The sequence below is a fragment of the Amborella trichopoda genome, chromosome 3 (assembly GCF_054954075.1).
Source record: "Amborella trichopoda isolate Santa Cruz 75 chromosome 3, AtrichopodaSantaCruz75HAP2 v2.0, whole genome shotgun sequence".
NCBI lineage: Eukaryota > Viridiplantae > Streptophyta > Magnoliopsida > Amborellales > Amborellaceae > Amborella > Amborella trichopoda.
Window position 1 is genome coordinate 26,992,851 of NC_142338.1, and position 21,101 is coordinate 27,013,951.

Consider the following 21,101-nt stretch of genomic DNA (forward strand, 5'->3'; position numbering starts at 1 on the left):
AATGGACGATCTAGATTTATTATTGTAGCAGACTCATTTTAACCGTATATAAGGTGCAAATTAGATTTTTTTTTTAGATTGATTATTGAGATGAAGAGAATGTGTGTGCAAAATTTTGGGTCATACAAATGCCACAAACATGGTTTTCTAGAAGTGTGGTTGCATTATATATTCTAGTAATATGCACGTGCGTTGCACAAGATATTTAATATTAATCAATGAAACATATTTATCACTGAAAAATATTTTGAATAAAATATGGTCTTAGATATTATTGAATTTATCATCATACTTGAATAATTTTATTAAATTATTATGATCTATTTAAAATTATGAAAGAAATAAATAATTCAGATATACTATTCGTGATAAAATAAGATTACAGAGAAACTAAAAATTTTAAATGAAGGAATTGATCTTCAAAATTAAATATTGTATCAAATAATTATAAATTTGATAAATTATTTTGAAAATATTTAATTAATTCATACCCGTTAGGCACAAATTAACAAAAATACGATTAAATAATTCAAATTGCAGAAATAAAGTAATAGAGAATTTAAGTTATATAAATAAAAGTGAAAAAATAATAATATAGGGTGTTTCCAGTGTCAATATCAAATATAGTAGTTCTTTAAAACATAAGGTCTTGCTAATACTTATGTCCAATATATTAGGCTATTAAGGCATACTTCAAAAGCATTAGCCTTGTTATGAACAAAAATGATACGAACCGATGTACATTGACGAATACCAAATTTCAAAAAGAAAATTATTTAATCCTTATACTTACGGTATTGATAGTCTTTAACTATTAAATATAATTCTTATTAAATAATTTGTTTGCTAAGTATAATTTTTATTAAATATTAAATAGAATAATTTGTATGTTAATTCTTCTATATATATAGTATTATGTTGCCTATTAAATAAATTTTATTAAATATTATATTGATTACTGATATATTCTATTTATGTTATCAAATATAATTCTTATTCAATAGTATAAAATAGGTCCTTAAGAAAAGGTAAATTTAAAATTTTAAAAAATGAAAGAAATAAGAAAAATAAAAATGTGTGCAACTTTTTTTTTTCAATTTCGTTGTGGATGTCAGAAGTTGCAAAAATAATAATAATAAATACAAAAAATTGAAATAAGTTATTATATTATTTTTAAAATATATTTTTCTTAAAAAAAGAATATATTTACCATTATTGTAATATGGAATATATAACCGACCATAGATTAAAAATTATGTAATATTGTAGATATTACCCAAAATTTAGTTTTCACATTAGATCCATGAATTGTGTCAATGGAATTAGTATTCAAAAATAAAAATCTTAATCTCAAAGTCAGACATACAAACGTTATCCAAAATAATGCAAATATTTAATATAGGGAAAAGTTTATATAGAGCCAATGCTCTAAACAATCACATTTGAGCCTACCTGAAAAATTTCACTAGAAGAGGTTCTTTTGATGCCCAAATATCTTTAAATTCATCATCCCGACATCAAGATACGTGGACATGAGAAAAAAAAATCGATTTCAAGTTTTGAAAATAGTGTATTTTTGTAATGCACTTTTTTATTGCCAATTTTTAATATTTTCAAGTTTTCATAGATCTATTGATCTACACTATTTTTTAATATTTAAACCTTATAAATAAATATGAAAATATATTTTAAGGCTATCGCACATATTTCTAGTATTGAAACCACATTTCTCGACACTATTTGAAGGTAGGCTTTAATTTGATTGTTTAGAGCCTAGGCTCTATACAAACCGCACCCTTTAATATATAGTATTAACTGAAGAATATCTATTTTTATAATCACCTAAAATGGTAGCTTATTCGAATAGTTTGAAAAATCCATAATTTAAGGCAAAATATACATTTACGAAAAAAATTACAAAAGCACCTTTATTATCCGAATTAATGTAAATGCTATCCACGTTAATGCAAATATTTGATATATACTACTAACTCAATAATATAGTTTTCTAATTACCTAATAAATAATTATACTATAATATTATTTATTTGTTGGAATTCAATTCAATTATTTCTTAAAAAGAGGTGTCTTCACATCTAATGAAGTGAGAACTAAAATGATATTTGTAGAGCTCCAATCAAGAAATACATTTACGGTTTCATTACATCCGAGATTTATCTACAAAATGAGATACATCACAAGAAATAACTGATAATAGATAAAAAAATTGACCAATATTGTAAATATTACTTAAATCATCTCGAAAAACTTGATCTACAAAGCCTCAATCAACAAATTATGTTAGGACTTATGTCGATCAATCAAAGATCTAAAAAATAACTCAATTTCACATAATGATCTAAAAAATGAAATCCACATAGAAACTAATGAGAATATGATGGAAATGACCGAAATATAGGCAAAAACAATGAAGAAATGGAGAGAAAACAGAAGGTTATATATCTTGTAGATCACTGAAAGATTTTAAAAAAAACCTCAAAAAAAAAAAAAAAAAAAAAAAACTAAGTTCCACTTAACAAAAAAAAAAAAAAACCTCAACTCTACATTGAAACCAAGAAGAACATGATAGAAATGACCGAAAATGTAGGCAAACACAATGAAGAAATGCAGAGAAAATGAAAGATTACTTACCTTGAAAACTTAAAATTTTGTTTTCACAATATATCCATCGAGAACATCTCGAATAACTTGATATATATAGCATCAATCAACAAATCATGTTAGGACTTCTATAGATCACTTAAAGATCTACAAAACTAAACAAAAATAAAAATCAAGTCCACATATAAACTAAGGAGAACATGATAGACATGTCTGGAAATGTAGGCAAAAGCAATGAAGACATGCATAGAAATGTAGAAATCATGAATACATAACTAAATATTTATATTAAAATGAACACCACTTATCATCAAAAAATCATAAACCATAAATACACAATCCTATAGCCTGTATGATCCCTCGCTCAACACCACACTCCCCTTTATATCGGAAAATATGTGGCCACCACCACTTTCGCACTCTGCATTGCCTCCATCAATGCCAAATCCAACCCCTGTTGCCTCCGCGTTGGGTTCACAAACACATCCAAAGAGTTGTAAAACTTGGCTAATCTCTTTGGCTCCATGACCCTTAGCCGACAAATAGAAGGAACACACCAGGTTGTCTAACTCTTATTTCAGATAAAGCCTTGAAAAACAATGGGTGTCCACTATCCTTAACCAACTGCGCAACCACTCCCATCACCAAGCTCACATTATGTGGGAAGGCAAGCTAGAGAGAGAGAGAAAGAGGGGGGGTAGAGAGAGGGGTTTAGAGAGAGAGGGCGGGTAGAGAGAGGGTTGGTAGAGAGAAAGAGAGAGGGTTGGTCTATTCTGTGATTGTCTGATTCAGTATATTTTTCATATGATTTGGTGTTGGATGTCTGTCATGTAGGAAGGGAGAGGTAGTAGTGAGATTGATGTGTGAATTAATTTAGCCTATCTGATGGTCTTTAAGAGGGTAAAAACTAGACTAGTTGGTCGTTGGATACCTCCGCTACAAGGTTGGTTAAAGTTAAACTTTAATGGCAGCTTCCTCGGTAACCCAAGAAATGCAAGGATAGGAGGTGTGGTACGTGATTGGAATGGATCTATTGCTCTTGCCTATGCTGGACCTATCGAAATTGCCATAACTAACATGGCAGAGTTTAGTGCCTTGCTCAAAGGACTACTCATTATTATAGCCATGAATTTGGGTCATGATATTGTAGTCGAAGGTGACTCCCAAAATATGATTAAGTGGTGCAACAAAGATCAACGAGTTCCTTGGGTGTTGCATTTGATTTGGGTCCAAGTGGTGAAACTGGAAGGAGATTTATCTTTATCATTCCATCACGTCTATAGATAATCGAATAGTCTTGCGGATGGTTTGGCTAAAAGAGGTGTGGCTATGGAGTCATTTTCTATTTTGAATGATGTAATGAGTGAGTGATGTAACTGATTTTTAATCTTCAATAATAAGTGGTACATTTGTCAAAAAAAAAAAAAAAGAGAAAGAGAGAGAGGGGAAAGGTAGTTTAGAATCAAATATTTTGACTTTTTTATCGGAGGGTAAGAAAAAAAAAAAAAATGACTGATGATGGGTGTTATACTAAAAGTATTGGGGTGTGATGTCTACAAAGTTCCATTTTGTGGTATCCATAATTTTCCATTTAAACCCTACCTAAGATAACTAAGAACAAATTATTCAAACAGTAATTTAAAAAACCCAAAAATGCAACAATTTATTTCATAAAAAACTATTTATGAAGATATCTAAAGTCAAAAGTATCTAAAGTCAATTTACAATATGTGTTGCATGATTTTAAATGATTTTTTGTTGATTATAATTTTTTTAATGTAAAAGCCCGTTTTTGTTTGTTTTCAAGAAAAACACTGATCATCTTAGTCAGATTTAAAGTCTACTAGTTTTATGTGGTTTTTACCTTCAAATCTAATCCCAAAATGGTGGATTTGCTCTCGAAACTCATTTAAGCCCACCAATGACAATTTTGAAATTTAGAAAATTTGCAGAAAAATTTATTTTATTTTTAAAATTTTAAAATATGTTTATATATTTCATATTTTATACTTAAGCCATACTTTGAACAGCATGAAGTATATTTTAATTTTATCTATTTTAAGGTTAAATATGATATGACTCTTATCAAATATGAAAAAGAAGAAATGTCCATGCTTCTCACCGTCACACACTTACAAAAATATTTTAAAATTTATAAGTATTTTGGTGATTTATTTATTTAAATTATTATTTAAATATTTTTTAGGTGCGTGATGGCGATAAATATGAACATACTAAAAATTAAAACAAATTTGATGTATAGAAAATGAGATAAAATTAAAATATACTATATGCTCTTAAAATGTGGATCTTGATTGTAAAATATGAAATATATAATACTACTTTTTAAAATTTTTAAAATAAAATAAATTTTTTTATAATGTTTCTCAAGTTTTCATGTAATTATTATGATATTTTAAAGGAAAAGGTCATACAAGATTGAAACTTTATAGAGGTAAGGTGTACTTATAATGTTCAATAGAAAAGAGTGTTCCGATGTTGGAAAACGTTCTAACCTCGAGGTGAAGAAGTATAAATAAGAAAAGAATTTCAAATAAAAAAAGTAGTACATTTCGTAACAAGTTATTTGAACCATCTATTTTCAAGATTTTCAAGTGTTTTTTGATCTGCTTGATCTGTACCATTTTTAAAATTTTCAATTTTATAAATAGATTTGAATACAAATTTTCAAGCCATCATAAGATTCATGATATTGAAACTACATATGTATACAAAATTTAGAAGCATGCTTATGTCTGCCATACAAGGAGGTAACCTTATGTAAACCTCACCTTGAGATGTATGAACGTGAAGGAAAAAAGAATTTAAAATGCAAAAAATAGTGCATCAAGTTATATGGATCGTTTGTTTTTAAGGTTAAGTTTTTATAAAGATGAGGCACAATCAAATTAAGGCGTACCTAAAAAAATTCACTAGAAGAGGTTGTTTCGAAGTGTAAAATCCTCAAATCGATCATCTCAACCTCAAGATGTATAGACACGGGAAAATAATCAATTTCAAATACTAGAAATAGTGCATATTGTAATTTTTAGACCATTGATTTTTAAGATTTTTAAGTGGTTATAGATTTGACAAATGTAAAACTATTTTCAAAACATTAAATTTTTATAATTAGAAATGAAAATAAATTTTGAGGCCAAATAAATTGTGAGGCCACCAATCTTTTGATACTATTTAAAGTGCGGGGTGTCTCTAAACAAATTTTAGATGTGTACCTTATTTTGCAGGCAACCTTATCCAAACCTTAATCTATTTGAAAACCTTATATATTAACTTTTTCCTTTAAACAAACCATAATAAACCCGGAAATAAATAAGACTAGAATTACAGCCATTTCCTGAAACATAAGGGGTATTTTAGTCCACCACCCTGACATTATCTCAGTTGATGCCCTGCGGGCTTTTACACTGTTAAATTATCAGACATATAATGTACTGTAAGGTATTTTTTCCCTAGAATTAAAACCAGATCCTCCTTGCACAAGAACTTTTCTTCTTCCTTCCAATCTTTAACAGGAAAAGCTCTAATTTTCCATGCTATAGTTTTGACCAAAACCTTAGTTCAAGACCAGCTTAATTGTGCCAGCATTTCATGGAAAGATTCAATTTTTGTGCCCTAATTCATCGCAGAACCAGAGGTCCAGGCCATTAAATGATGCCAAGAGAAAACCTAATTATTAAAATCCTAATTTTACCTCTTGATCTTAAGATCTGACGTAGAGAGTATCAGATCGATGGCTGGTGCTGCCTCGGCCCTTTTCCTTCTTGATATCAAGGGCAGGGTGCTTGTGTGGAGAGATTATAGAGGAGATGTCTCAGCTTTGCAAGCTGAGAAATTCTTTACGAAGCTTATAGAAAAGGAGGTAGCTTTATGTACCATTTGTTTAGGTTCATGCTCGATTAATTTTTTTTTTCTTTTTTTATTATGGCATATATATATTTTTGATTATGGCATGTTTTGGTTGTAAGTGGCAATGAGTTTTGTTACATTATTTAGTTTCTCTTAGCCATTGAGGGAATTGTTAATCTGATTTGATTTCCTGTGTAACTTTTTTGGGATCGAGTTTTCATATTCATAATTTGGATTGTTAGATATTACTAAACCTGAGCAAAGGAGGCAACCTCTTTTTCGGTTATTTATTTTTGTTGTCTAACTCATATGGAAGGAATAGATCTGATAGTATTATGTGGTTTATTTCAATTTTACATGTAAGTTGTCTGGAAAGGCATTAGTGGCATTTGATACCCTTTTTTATTTATTAATAAATGTAAAACTTCCTTGCTTAGTTATGGGGAAGCTCATCAAAAGGTTGGTAAAGCATCAGAAACAAGTCAACCAACAATCTTGTTTTTGAATTGTTTGAATGAGTTTGTGATTTGGGTGGCTATGTTGAGTTTTGAATTGAAGACTAACCACTGAGCCAAGGGTTGAACACATTTGAATGAGGTTTTAGTTATAATGGATTTTGGTATCGTTAGAAATGGTATTGCATCCAGTTGTTATTCTTTCCTGATGAATACTGGTTTGCTTTTGCTATTCTATGTTGCATCATACAAATTTGGGGCTGTTTGGTTTATGTTTTACGCCAAATTGCTCTCTATTGGTGAATGCCTTCTGAAATCTGAGTTCTTTTTGGCCTTTCTATTGCTTTTTGATTTGAACATGGTTTGGTTTCCTCAATCCACACAATGATTTTCAGTGCAATTTCAATTTTGTTTTGTTCACTTGTCTTCTAGTTGCCTTTTTTTGGCTTCTTCTATGGTAAACTTTTAAAATTTTGAATATAAAGGAGTAGAATAGGTATGTCTATCATTAAGTGGCATTGAGGGAAGTATTCCACTCCTGTTACAGCCCATGCTCATGAGAGAAAACACAAATGCGCGCACACACACAAAGACTACACTGGATGTGTTTGCTATTTTTTCTGAAAAAAATTGCTTCCATTTGGTATTTTAATACTGTATTTATGTGCTATTTCATTGATTGTGGACAAATATTGGTAATATTTGTCCTGCTTCACACAGCATTTCGTAAAATTTGGTCCTGTTTCTGATAGTTTCTTTCGCAGATGATTTTTAAGAAATGTGGTTTCTTACGTTTTCAACAAATCTGGTTTTATGAAGTTCTGTATTTTAGAAATTTTGTTACTGAACCATGTTCATGTTTTTTTGCTGAGCTTGGTTTGCGTTTGTCAACTGTACATCTGAAATTGCTTTTTTTGGATACATCTAGGTTTTGAATTCCAATTTTTGAAAATGGATCTAAAATGCTTGGGATCATTTTGGTCAAATGACAATGCTGCTCTTATGTGACAAATATAAGGAATATTCGTATTAAAGTGTGGATTGAAGAAAAACACTTTTAAGGTCCATTAACCTTATATTCACTACTAAAACTTCTTTTTTGGTCTATGTTAGGGGGATCCTGAGTCTCATGATCCTGTGGTGTATGATAATGGCGTGACGTACATGTTCATTCAGCACAACAATGTTTACTTGATGACAGCTTCTAGGCAGAACTGCAATGCTGCTAGTCTTCTGCTGTTTCTGCACCGAGTTGTTGATGTACGCTCTTTAATAACTACTTGCTACTGTAAGCTTGTCTTTGGTTACTGTCAGTGCACCGTTTGGTTGCAGCTGCTTGAAGCAAAATTCTACATGTTTTAAAATCACCTATTGTTCAAATGCATTAAAGGCATGCTGAGATGAGTTGTTTGACACTTTGATGGGACGACTAGAACTGCTGATCAAACTTGTGTAGCTCAATTTAGAATGCTAAAATGAAAAAGAAAACGAAATTCATATTGAATTAGTTAAACTAGTGGTTGCACTTTGAAATGGCCAAAGTGGTCACCTTCTAGACCCAACATCCATTTGGAAGTACTAGATATGTGATGATTCTTATCTTATCCCCCAACCCCATGCATATAAAAAAAAAAAAAAAAAAGGAAAGAAAAAAGAAGAAGAAGACCACCACCTCTATTTATTTGATTCTAAACTAGCTTCAGGGATATAACAACTTGGTTGTGGAAGTATATGCTTGACTGAATATCATTTGACTTGTCTCAAGGTTTTGCTTGATTATGAATTGTAGCAGAGTTCTTAGTTTAGTTCGGATGGTGGCAGGTTTTTAAGCACTATTTTGAAGAGTTGGAAGAGGAGTCTCTAAGAGATAATTTTGTTGTTGTGGTAAGATCGTCAGCCGAATTGCTATGCTGTTCTTCCATTCATAGTCAGTTTATTATAACGTATATCCAAATGCAAGTTCCTCACTTTGGGCTTTTGACAAATTGGTTGTTGTGCTGTGTGTATCGCATCACAAGGTTCTTAATATCAATCCTTTCACAATACAACAACTATAATATTTTTCATGGCTTTCTCATGTCCAATTTTGTGTTTTGGCAGTACGAATTACTTGATGAGATGATGGACTTTGGTTACCCACAATACACTGAAGCTAAAATACTGAGTGAATTCATTAAGACAGATGCTTACAGGATGGAAGTCACACAACGGCCTCCCATGGCAGTGACAAATGCAGTTTCATGGAGAAGTGAAGGAATACGGTACAAGAAAAATGAGGTGGGTGTTTTCTCTGAATTTTTGATTTGCTGCTTGGTTTTGTTCATTGTTCGCTGCACTATTTAGAAAATATAAGACCAGCCAATTTATTTATTATTAATCGAGTAACGCTTTTGTATCCTTGTGGGTGCATTTGCGTCCATTGTGTTCTGAAAACCAGATTGTGAATTTCAATATCTCAGGTATTTTTGGATGTAGTGGAAAGTGTCAATATCCTTGTCAACAGCAATGGACAGATTATTCGATCTGATGTAGTTGGGGCTTTAAAGATGAGGACTTATTTAAGGTGAATTATACCTTTCTATACTGGGTTTTGGATTCATGTATATTGCTTCTTGTTAGAATAAACTATTAGCAAGCAGCATGCACATATAGTGCCGTGGAGGTTATGGAAAGATAAAAGTACATTCCTATGTGGTGAGTATTCCAGTGAATCAGTGCACATAAATATAATCTCTAATCCTTGAGATCCATTGGGGCACAGAACTGCTTGAAAGCTGACAAGAAATGAAATGGATAAAACAATAAGACTCATGTTCACAAAGAAAAGAAAATATATGCAGCAAAATAAACTAAGGGGAAACAACTTTTACAAATGAAGACTGAAATTGGAGCATAGGTGCCGTAAACCGTAGGGAATAATACTTCAAAGGTGCTTCAGTAGGCACTTGAATATATTAGTTTGTAGTAGACATTAAATTAAAATATCGTAATAGTTTTTTTTCAGTATTTACCAAAACAACAATAGTCATTCTTTATTTCTAAAATACTTGTAATATAGTCTTGCTGGCTTTAAGGTTGTTTTTGTGATCTTCTCTTACTTGTTCTTTAGTATGTCTCTGATACTTAAAAGTCCTGGATTCCCCTCTCTAAAGAACCTTCTGGAATCTTGCATCAACAGTAGACATGTCTGGCTTAGTAAGTAATGGCAAGAAATGTAAGAATTACCAAAGCACATACGTCAAGGAGATAGTGAGGAGACATCTGAGAATAACAGGCTGAGTAAGACAAAAAGATTGCTCCTTTCCACCCTCTTCTTGGCTAGGACATTTGCCTTCTTAGTTGCTTCCTGAGGGATTTAGGAACCTCACTGCAGGTCTCTTCCTTTGGATTACATCATCCATCAGAACCCATTGAACTCCCTAAGGATAAAATTCCAGGATATCACTTAATCTCTGATTCTTTTGTTTACCCCCTCATGGTTACTTCAATTACCACTGAAGATTTTCTAATTCATTCTTTCTAGATTCCTTTGAAGATTGCTATGTGGAAAAATCTTAGGGAGTGTATGGCTACCTTGCATGAAGAAGTCTTAGCATCTAGCAAAACCATTAATTTTGCTGCCATCACTGGCATCACCATTTTATACAAAAAAAATCCATGAGAAAAGCTCAAATCTTCATGCCAGAGAGGCAAAGAATTAATGGATGTCCATTGTTCCTTCCCCCATCACTTGTAGGTTCATGTTTGGAAACTAGAAATGTCATGCCTGATGATTAGAGAGGGAGTTTTTGATACCAAGTGTCTGGGGAAGACTTCAGTCGGGTGCCAACAGGACCTTAAAAGACTATCCCAAGATCAGACATTATCATTTTACTTACACCAATTTGAGCTAAACCTAGTGGTCTTATTTACCGAAGTCTTCTACTTTACTGTGCCTGGGACTTCTCCTAAATTGAGATCCCTTCACAACCCTACTCTCATTCCTCTTAAAAGTCTCTTACCAGTACTGCATCACTATTGGGAGCAAGAGAATCTAGAACATGGAAGTGGGAATCTGAATTCTCAAACACCTCTGTGTTTCAATGTATTCCTGATTAGCATGTCCATTGTGACCCATCCCAACCTATATCCAATAATACCTTCTCCAAACTCATACATAGTTTTAGTAATGAGCCTCTTAATTATTAAAAAAAGAAAAAGAAATTCCTTTTGAATTCAAGCCCTTGTAAACAAATATGAGATCTCCTCGACAGAATTGCAATTTTTTGAATTCAAGCCCCTGCAAAAATGAGATCTCCTTAACTATTTATCAGCTTGTCTTTGGAGGCTGAGGAATAAATACTGTGGGACTTTTTGTGGACCTTGATTCTGGTGGATTTCTTTGTTTTCAGAAGTGGGATTGGTCCAAGAATGGAAGTTGGTTGTTGACTTTGGACTACTTCTCCAATACCTAGACCTGGGGTTTGTGTGCCAAACTACAATAGGGATTTTTTGAGCTTGATTTTGATGAAAGCTCCTTAGGCATCTTTGTTCACAGGGCATAGGGAGTGTTATTAGAGATGGTCATGATAGGATACTCAAGATATTCCCTTTGGCAGAGGGTCTTATGACTCAGGCATGGGTCAAATCCTGGTAGGTTTTTAGGTTTCTTTCCATTGCTTCTATGGACACTTTGTTGTAGAGGGTGACTGACACACTTTTGGAGGGCCAGGTAATATTATGGAGGGGATTTTTTTTGGCTGGGTATCACTACCTCTTGAGTTCATGTTCATGGAGAAACTAATATTGTGGTTCCTTTCTGAGGATGGAATTCAATGGCAATGCCTCTCATAGTTGTTGGAAACGCCTGGGAACCCGAATTGTTTTAGGAACCGGAATCGTGGAATCGCCGCCGGCTAGAAGATTCCTGTCTTAGGAATCGTTGTCTGTACAATAGGAATCTCGGGGAACGAGATTCCTAGTTTTTGAGAATCTTGTTTTGATTGAAATAGATCCAAGTTTCATCCACATATGGAATCAAGATTTTGTCCTCCTTGGAATCGAGATTCCCATCCCCGTGGAATCAACACTCTAGGAGTCAAGATTCATTAATATGCGGAATCGAGTTTCCGACATCTATGGAATCGAGTTTCTGACATATGTAGAATTGAGGTATGTTGCTGTTTCGAATCGTGATTCTAACACATTTGGAATCAAGTTTCTGAAGTATATGGATCAGAGATCCATGCCAGTTTGAGATCGAGATTTACAATAATATGGACTATGGAATGCATTTGACGACCACTACCAGGAATCGAGATTTCATTTTTATGGAGAAGGAAGCCCCAAGAACATCTTGAGCCTTATCAACTTTAGAACCTATATTGGATGTCTCTTATTAGAAGGTTTCCGAAATTTTAAAGTGATTGTGTTGACTATTGAACTTACGGTCATTATATATAAAAGATAAGTATTTCGAAATTGTGATTTTGACTTCATTATTATAAAGACAAAATAGGATTATGTTTACGTAGTGGTTTTACTTTCAATTGTATGTGTTGTATTTATCAGTTACATTTTAAATTTAAAGTAAAAGCCATCTAGGGTGGCACAAGTAAAATAATGAAACCTGGCAACCACTAGAAGCATTCGAAGGAAGATTTCCGCTCCAATTTCCTTTAGGAAGTGCACAACCATCATAGACATTGGACATTATGTACTTTCAATTGTTTTTTTTTCTTGCTTGATACTTTGAATATATTTAGTTTTGAATCAAGATTTAATCCTTGCTAGAATCCAGATTCAATATATTTGGGAACGTCTACCTACAATTAATGGGTTCAAGTTTCTAAAGATGTGTGGGATCGAGATTCCGAAATTAAGGAATCGAGTTTCCTTGGTTCTGATAAATGGTTTCTAAAGATGTATTGAATCAAGATTCTGAAATTAAGGAATCGAGTTTCTTTGGTTCCGAAAAATGGTTTCTAAAGATGTGTTGAATTGAGATTTTGAAATTGAGGAATCGAGTTTCCTTGGTTCCAAAAAACGGTTTATGTGGAGATTTCTTAATGCAAACACGGAATTGGGTTTCGTAATCGGAATCGCGAGGTTGGTGGAGAGATTCCGGTAACTATGATCCCTCTTCTATTTGGACACCTGATATCCTTGCAAAATTCTTCCCACCCTGCCAGTTCAAGGGGGGTTGAGGCATGGAAATTCCCTTTCTTATTCTTTTCCTGATTTTGTTTGAGCAATCAACTTGCTAATGAGATATGCCGTGTACAATGTGTTGATTGAGGTGTTTTAGGGTGACATTGAACCCCGGACTAATTTTTCATTTACAGTCCATGGATGATCCATTGCACTTTCTGGCACAGGAGGTTTTTCGTTTGATAACCTGGATTCATCCTTACATGCTATGAACTGCTTTTAAGGCAAGATTGGACACCGAGGATGAACTTGGTGATGGTGGTATAGGTAATACTGGATATGCTCGGGATGCTACATAATGGTTGGGTTGTCAGGTAAAATTTTGAAATACAATTACTTATTTGTGGTTTGCGTGGTGCATGAGTAATGCTTGGAAGTTTCCCTGGGATTTGGTGGTTAAAAAAAAGTGAGTGGAGTTGGTTCTCCAGAAAGCCAATACCTTTCTCTGAGTGGACTCATTGCACTTGATAAATATCATAGCTTACTTGATGTCATTATTCCATATGTCCCTCTTTAGTCATGAGAATTTAGAGAGAGTTCAGTATGGTGTTGAAATGGGGATGTCCCAATTCCGAGTTTTACCTAGTTTGTAAACAGATGGTAGAAGGGGCTTATGGTTATTGCTTGGTTAATAAAACCTTGTTGGCAGCATTGGAGGTTTGTAGAAGCTTTGAGAAGTCAAGGCAATGTTTTTTTCTTTTGTTTTTCTTTTTTTCCCTCTTCTTCTGGAGGGGGTGGGAAGGCGGAAGTGTGTCCTATTGTGGGTGGCTGGAGATCGAGCATGTTTCTGGCATTTAATTCTGTAGACTCGGTTAGGAGTTCCTGAAGGAAATTAGTCATAGTTGTAGGAGTGGTAGGGTGAATTTTTTTGTGGACGTATGGTGGAGAGGTGCGCTGCCAAGGCTAATTTTTCAGTTCTTTGTCTATTTAGTCTTTGATGTGTGTTCAACAATGAAAATTATCAGGCTGGTCGATTTCGAGGGCTTTGGTGGGTATGTCTGGACAAAGGATGTCCCTTAGGAATTGGAGCCTTTTGGTTGGATGTTTCTATTGCCTAGGGGCCCTGGGCTGGTGTGCTTGTAGGAAATGTACGTTCTGTTGAAGGTGATTAACAGAGAAGTCTATGGATTTTGGTGTTGGTTCGAGTTTTGTTTGTGTGTTCCTTCTTCCCCCTTGTGTTCTGTCGATGTGTTGTGTATAGCATTTGAGTTGAGGAAATTGGTATCGGGGGCTGCTTCCCTCCATCATGTTGCAATCTTTGGGTCATTTATTAGTTATAACGTCGTAGCAGTGAATCATTTGTAGGCCAGGGCGAATTTGTGCAAGAATGTTTAGGAGAGGGAACATCTCTTCATTCACTGTGAATTTGTTCACAGTGTTTGGAATAATTCTTCCTCAGTCCTTTTGGGATCAGTGGTTGCCTAGTTGCAGGAGTCTCTTATTTCGCTTGTGGGGCAATGTGCCCTTTCTTGTCTTGAAGGAAAGCTCCAACCCTTTCCTTTGGAAGTGCTACCGACAGTGTATTTTTGGATATTTTTTTAGGGGTTGGGAAAAGAGAGGCCAATATTGAGGGGGATGTGTGTCTCTTGAGGGAGTTGAGGGGAAACCTCAGGACATTAAGGACTCTTTTCTTTTCCTTGATCTATTTACTTTCGTTCAGATTCACTTTTACTTCTTTTTCATTTTCTTATCTTTATCTAACTATTTCTTGTACTTCTTGGGTTATGTCCCCTTGGGTGCATGGTTTATTGAACTTTATGTAACCTTGAACCTCCTAATTTTTCCGTTCTCTGTATCAAAAATAAAAGCAAAATTGAATTTGATCACTGACTCCCTCTCCGTAAAATCGTCCAAATTTTCCCATGCCACCTAAGTGCATCAAGAAAAAACTTGTGTCACAATCTTTCTCTGCTCCTGTTTGTACTAAAACCATGAAAATTGAACTAGTGGGTTTTTCCTGCAGTGGTATGCCGGAATGCAAGCTTGGTCTGAATGACAGAGTACTTTTGGAGGCCCAAGGTCGATCAACAAAGGGCAAAGCCATTGATCTAGATGATATCAAATTTCATCAGTATGTGGCCGACTCTTCTTCGTACTGGCATGCCCATATTTTGAAGGAAGTGTATTTAGCCTTAGGAAAGTATTTATTATTCTAAAACACCCAGTTCCAAAAACAAATATTCAATAACACTATTAGTTTTGGTACCAGAGGTTGCAATCAAGTTTGGCCCCCCTTGTTTCTTTTTTGAAATGTAACTTTTTTAAGAACTCAAAATAAAGTTTTTCAGGTTTTTTGTTTTTTTTGGATGTGAAATTATATTGCTGGGGGTGTCGCATTGACCTGGTTCGTAGTCTAACTGAAAATATTTCAAAACTTTGTGAGACACCTCAAGCTGCCATATTTCATATCTGACGGCTATGAGTGATTGTGACCTCCTTGTACTAATGGTAACTGGTCTTACAGTATGCAATCCCTTTAGCTATTTGGCTAGTTTTGAATATAAACTTATTTCTGCTCATGAAGTATTATCACAATTGATAATTTTCTCAGGGGAACCTTCATGCGGTTCTCTATTGTTTCAGGTGTGTGCGCCTAGCTCGTTTTGAAAATGACAGGACGATATCTTTTATACCACCTGATGGGTCTTTTGATTTGATGACATACAGACTGAATACTCAGGTATTGATTGCCATTGATGCTAGTACTACCCACTCATCTGTTTTTGTGAGTGACCGGTGCTCATGAAATAAAAGGGTGACTTTATTTGTGTGTACAGGTGAAGCCTCTTATATGGGTGGAAGCTCAAGTTGAAAGGCATTCAAGAAGCCGTATAGAGATAATGGTGAAGGCACGGAGTCAGTTCAAGGAGCGAAGGTAGATGCTGCCCTCGATGCTAACATCACCCTTATGACGCTTCTTTTGGCTATATCTTTTCGACAAGTATGCTGCTAATCCAGTGAACCATGAACAACCTACATCCATTGGGTGATAATTGATCATTGCAATGATGGATGGAGTAAAAGTGGGATGACCGACTCTGGTTTCCCATAGTCCGTTTGATTGCAGTATACTTGTATCTCTCTGATGACCAGGGTGGAGACATCTAGAATAGCTACTTTCTGAAATTGCATTCATTTGTTTTGATGCAGCACTGCTACAAATGTTGAAATAGAGTTGCCTGTACCTTCTGATGCTACTAATCCTAATGTGAGAACGTCCATGGGCTCTGCTACATACGCACCTGAAAAGGAGGCATTGCTTTGGAAAATAAAATCCTTTCCAGGTGGCAAGGTGTGTTTAACTTGCATGCTTTTTCCCTGATTTCTCTATCATCTGATTGGAGGCACCGTAGACTAGTACTTCTTAAGGAGTAGCCAATAACTTTTGGAGAACTTGGGCTGATTTTGTCCCCGAAGTTTGCATTTCTGATATGCTTTAGATTGATCTCTATAGTGTCTTTGTAGGAGCATATGTTGGGGTCACAATTTAGTTTTCACTTGGGCTGATTTTGTCCCCAAAGTTTTCACTTCTTGTGTGGTTCAATATTAATTTTTTAGGAGTATATGTTGAGGGCACAATTTAGTCTTCCAAGTATCACAGCTGAAGAAGCAACTCCAGAGAAAAAAGCTCCGATACGTGTGAAGTTCGAGATTCCTTATTTCACTGTATCTGGGATACAGGTATGTAATTCCTTTGTGTTTTCTTTGTACTCTTCTAATGTATTGGGATTTTCATGGTGGCTACTTTCTTTATCTGCAATTCTGCTAACGGTTTTCTTTTCTTGGATTGTTTATTCAATGTATGAGAACTGAGATTGTAGTGATACATAATAGTGCGTTGGAAACACATCAAAATCATGCTTTCGAGCTTAATGCCTTATATTTCTAAGTTGGTTAATACTCCAAAGTGGGAAGGTGTTTGGGAGACACAAAACACCTTCAAGATTTGATGTAAAAGTAAGGCATTTTACATTAAGTTCAAAAGGGTTCAAAAGGCCTTTTTTGTTTCAACCGTATGACCCCCTGGAAATGCCATCAAGCGTTGCAGGCAGGACATTCTGCAGTAGCCAATCCCAAATGAAGCCTAAACAATTCCTCCTGAATAGTCATGGTTGTGGTCTAGGGTCTGAATTTTTTTTCATTATTTGCTAATTTCCGATTTTGTTTCATTTTGGCACAAGGTTGAAAAACACTTCAGTAAGAGCCCTTGGCAGTCGAATAATAAGCTTTGTGACTATAGAACTTTTAGTCATAAGAGATGTCACCTGCCAATCCATGGTTAAACAGGGATGGAGAAAGAGGGGATCAAGCATTCAATGTCATGGGTCTCGTTCTCCATCATAGTCCGACCATTGTGGTAACCTGAATAGAAAAAAAGGAGTGCAGCCATTGGTTGCACGGTGGTTCTCTTAACTATGATTTTCTGTAGTCATAAGTATATTGTAGTATAGTTGCCCTTTTAAAAACTTAACGCAATGTCATATTACAATGGCAATGGGCATTTGCCTCCCAATAGAGTTTCTCCAATTTTGAAGTGTAGAAATTGAATGATTGTTCTGGTACATCAATAGGAGTAAACATTCCATATTTTTTCTAGAGGTAATTAGCACATATATTCTGTAGTCGAGGTACTATCTTTGCAGCTTCAAATGGGAAGGATGACAGGATAAGTCATGGTCATCAAATGTGTGATATAGACTTGATGCTCTGGGGGGTCCACTGCACTGTGCAGCTTGAATTCAAAGAATAACATGAATATGTGATTTATGTGATATGTAGCCATTTTAATTTAAAACTTGCGTTTAATATATCTTCTGTCTCAATCCCTGATAGCCTGATAGCATGATATACAATGCCAGAGTAGTGGTTTCTATTCTGTAATAGTCTAATGTAGTTAGCATGTAAAATAAATTAATCCATCCAATTCCTTAAGTAAAACACACAAGAATATGTATTATCCCGAGTATAATATGTAATATACGTCGGTTTCAAAGTATTATATCAATTATCAAATCAAAATCGAATGAATTTGGATTTCTAAATTTTAATCTCCTTGCCGCATTAAACCCTCAATTCCTTAGTAAATCTTCATTTGAAATCGTTCGAAATAATGTACAATTTAAACTCAAAACTTTTGCCCAAAGAAACCCCAAATATTATCGAAATCTTCTGGTACGATACAAAATTTGATTCCTAATTCCTAGACTTCAATCTTCTTAGAAGGATGGAAAATTATGCAACCCCCCCCTCCCTTTCTTTTTCCTCCTATTTTTCTCTCCACCACAAAAGAACCATCTCCCCACTGTTCCAGGGGGAAAAAGAATATGTTGCCTCTGCTTGTGTGTATTTGTCTGCCCCTAAGTATTCACCTTCATAATTTGTCAATGCACCTGCATATGGGTTGGATGTGCCTGTATATGTGGGCACATTGTGATATCCCACTTATGCATCATTATGCAGTTTGAGAACTTTGGTATAAGTAAAGGTTAACTGTCTAGAAATGGAAAAAGAAAAAAGAAAAAGAAAAAGAAAAAGAAAAAGAAAAAGAAGAAGATGATAATATGAGTAGAGGTTGATATATGTCTATTTTAAAAGCTAATAGGATGCACATGGGCAGCACTGACCTTTTTGTTTAACAATGATATATTTTTTTCGGTTCTTATTTAGTTTTTGTATTTGTTTAGTGTATCTTGGTTTGCTTGACAGAAGTTGATGATCTGATTTTTGCTGAGTTTTGTGGTGTATGTATGTTTCTGATGTCCTACATGTGCTTGTACAAACAGAACTCATCTCTCATTCACTTAAGATCACTGTAGTCTCTATATGATATTTACTTTATGCCAAGTGACTGTTCACTCCTGCTATTGTACTTCCTTCTTAGTCAGTTGTCCGATATCGGTACCCATAGTTGATATTTACTACACGATTCAACTATTATCTTCAGCAAATCACTCCTTCGACCAAAAATGCCTTATTAATTGCTAGATCTTAGAACCATTACAAGGTTTTCTGCTTTTGAGATAAGGTTGCGCTGCAAAGGGCCAGTATATCATTGGGAAAAGTGGGGATGGGAGACCATTGCTTCTTTAGGGCCTGTTTGGATGACAATTGACTATCTGGAAGACCATCTCTCTACAATTAATATACTCTGGATGTGATATTCTATTAGTCATTGACTATCTGGAAGACCATCTCTCTACAATTAATATACTCTGGATGACATATTCTACTAGTTGTTTGGTACGTATCTTATATTTCATATAATATTATTTAATTAATTAACTTTTTCAGTATTTTCCAGCTATGTTTAGCTATTTTTGGCTAAAAAAATGCAATTTCAGCATATTAACTTGAATAAAATAAAAACAAATTATTTAAAAAGATAATTTATATGTAAAACTTTCTATAAAAGTCTATAATTTTATTTCAGATAGCTTTATGATGGAGACTACCAAACAACTTATAGTTTCTTATCAGGATCAATTTTATTGAGATAGTGATTTAACACTGGTAATGATTACATCATACACGCCCCTTAGGTTACTCTCCAATTTTTCATTTGGCCCATTCTAGTCCTCATGTGGCTGTTGAAGACTAGGTGTTTAGACACTTTAATGGGCGTTGATGAGTGAGATGGCTTTTAGGGCTGCAAAATGCCTTACGTGTATCATCTACTTTGTCGACAATTGAAAGATGTGTGATTTTGTCAAGGATTTTTATAAAATACATTAAAATTGATCCAAGCAAGGAGGGAGGGGCTGTTGGTTGCTTCAATAGCATTATAAGTTTGGTCAGAAAATTCCAATTGTTTTGTATTTTGAAATGACACAAGAATCTTTGGAATGATTCACTTCTGGTATAATTTGTCCTTTGTTTTATGTAGGTTCGGTACTTGAAGATTATTGAGAAGAGTGGTTACCAGGCCTTACCTTGGGTGAGATACATAACAATGGCTGGCGAATATGAACTCAGGCTCATATAGGCCAATTTATTAGTGTGAAAAGTAGTCCTCAAGCTTTAAAGAGATTCTCTCTCTTTGCCCATGAGTGAGAAGTCATCCTGAGTTTTAGGTGTGTTCAGTCACTTATCTTTATAGCTCTCTCTAATGTCCAATTTTTGTGATGTGGTTTGGCTTTTATAGTATTGGTTTTGTAAGAACGAATGGTTGATCAATGTTTCCTAGAAAGTTTTGTCAATTAAAATTCATTAATGGGGATCACTCTTAAATGGGTGCACTCTACCAGACTACCACTCAGATTCCTCTTTCCTATTTCTTTGTTGAGATTCATGCTTTAGTGTCATGTACACTCCAAATTTCGGTGACATTCACTCACAGGTATGATATTCCTTTTTGTGGTGAAACTTGCTTGGGCAGAGTTGAAACCTGGCCCGCATTCATACGGTCTTTTGATCCATATTACTCTTATGAAGAACTACTAAATACGCCACGGGCTTTTCCAGCTACATGGATGGTTCTTGCTTTTTCTGGCGTGTGTAAATATTATTGGTTCGTCCATCGAGCTAGGTGGATGCTGCCCTGCCCCGTGTGTGTGTGTGAGAGATTTCATAGGTGTTCTGTTGCTCTTCTTTTTGTTGGAGAGAGAGAGAGAGTTCATAGGTGTTCTGTTCTTGATAATCTATTTTTGATATGGATTTTTGAACCTAATTTTTAAGGACATATAATCTCTAACATGGAGATCATGAATATGAAAAAATAAATAATTTTTGAAAATTTAAAATAATAATTCTATTAATAAAACATTTGGACTGTTAGTTGTAATAGAGTTTAAATGGACCACTTATTTGCATCTATTTTTAAGATGGATGTTGGGACCGCAAATGCAGAAATACTGGGACCGCAAATGTAGAAATGCAGAAACTGTTGCGAAATAGGATTTATCGTCTTTAGGCCCCACATGTGATCTGATATCGAACGATATTCGTCAAATATCGTGATATTTTAAA

General features: G+C 34.4%; 1 protein-coding gene across 4 annotated transcripts; it reads left to right on the top strand.

Annotated features, from left to right (window-relative positions):
- The first annotated feature begins 6,097 nt into the window (after positions 1-6,097).
- Positions 6,098-20,387, top strand: LOC18437351 (AP-1 complex subunit mu-2). 4 transcript variants are annotated; one of them, XR_016051017.1, is made up of 12 exons: positions 6,098-6,505; positions 8,061-8,207; positions 8,769-8,831; positions 9,048-9,224; positions 9,407-9,510; positions 15,100-15,207; positions 15,720-15,816; positions 15,914-16,011; positions 16,287-16,428; positions 16,695-16,817; positions 19,162-19,376; positions 20,020-20,387. XR_016051017.1 is itself a non-coding variant. In XM_006847561.4 (11 exons), the coding sequence occupies exons 1-11, from the start codon at positions 6,377-6,379 to the stop codon at positions 20,116-20,118; spliced, it is 1,287 nt and encodes a 428-aa protein (XP_006847624.1). In that variant the 5' UTR covers positions 6,098-6,376; the 3' UTR covers positions 20,119-20,387. The 4 variants fall into 4 exon arrangements, 2 of the variants coding, with proteins under 2 accessions (XP_006847624.1, XP_011624524.1); XR_016051018.1 differs by lacking the exon at positions 15,100-15,207; XM_006847561.4 differs by lacking the exon at positions 19,162-19,376.
- The last annotated feature ends 714 nt before the right edge of the window (positions 20,388-21,101 follow it).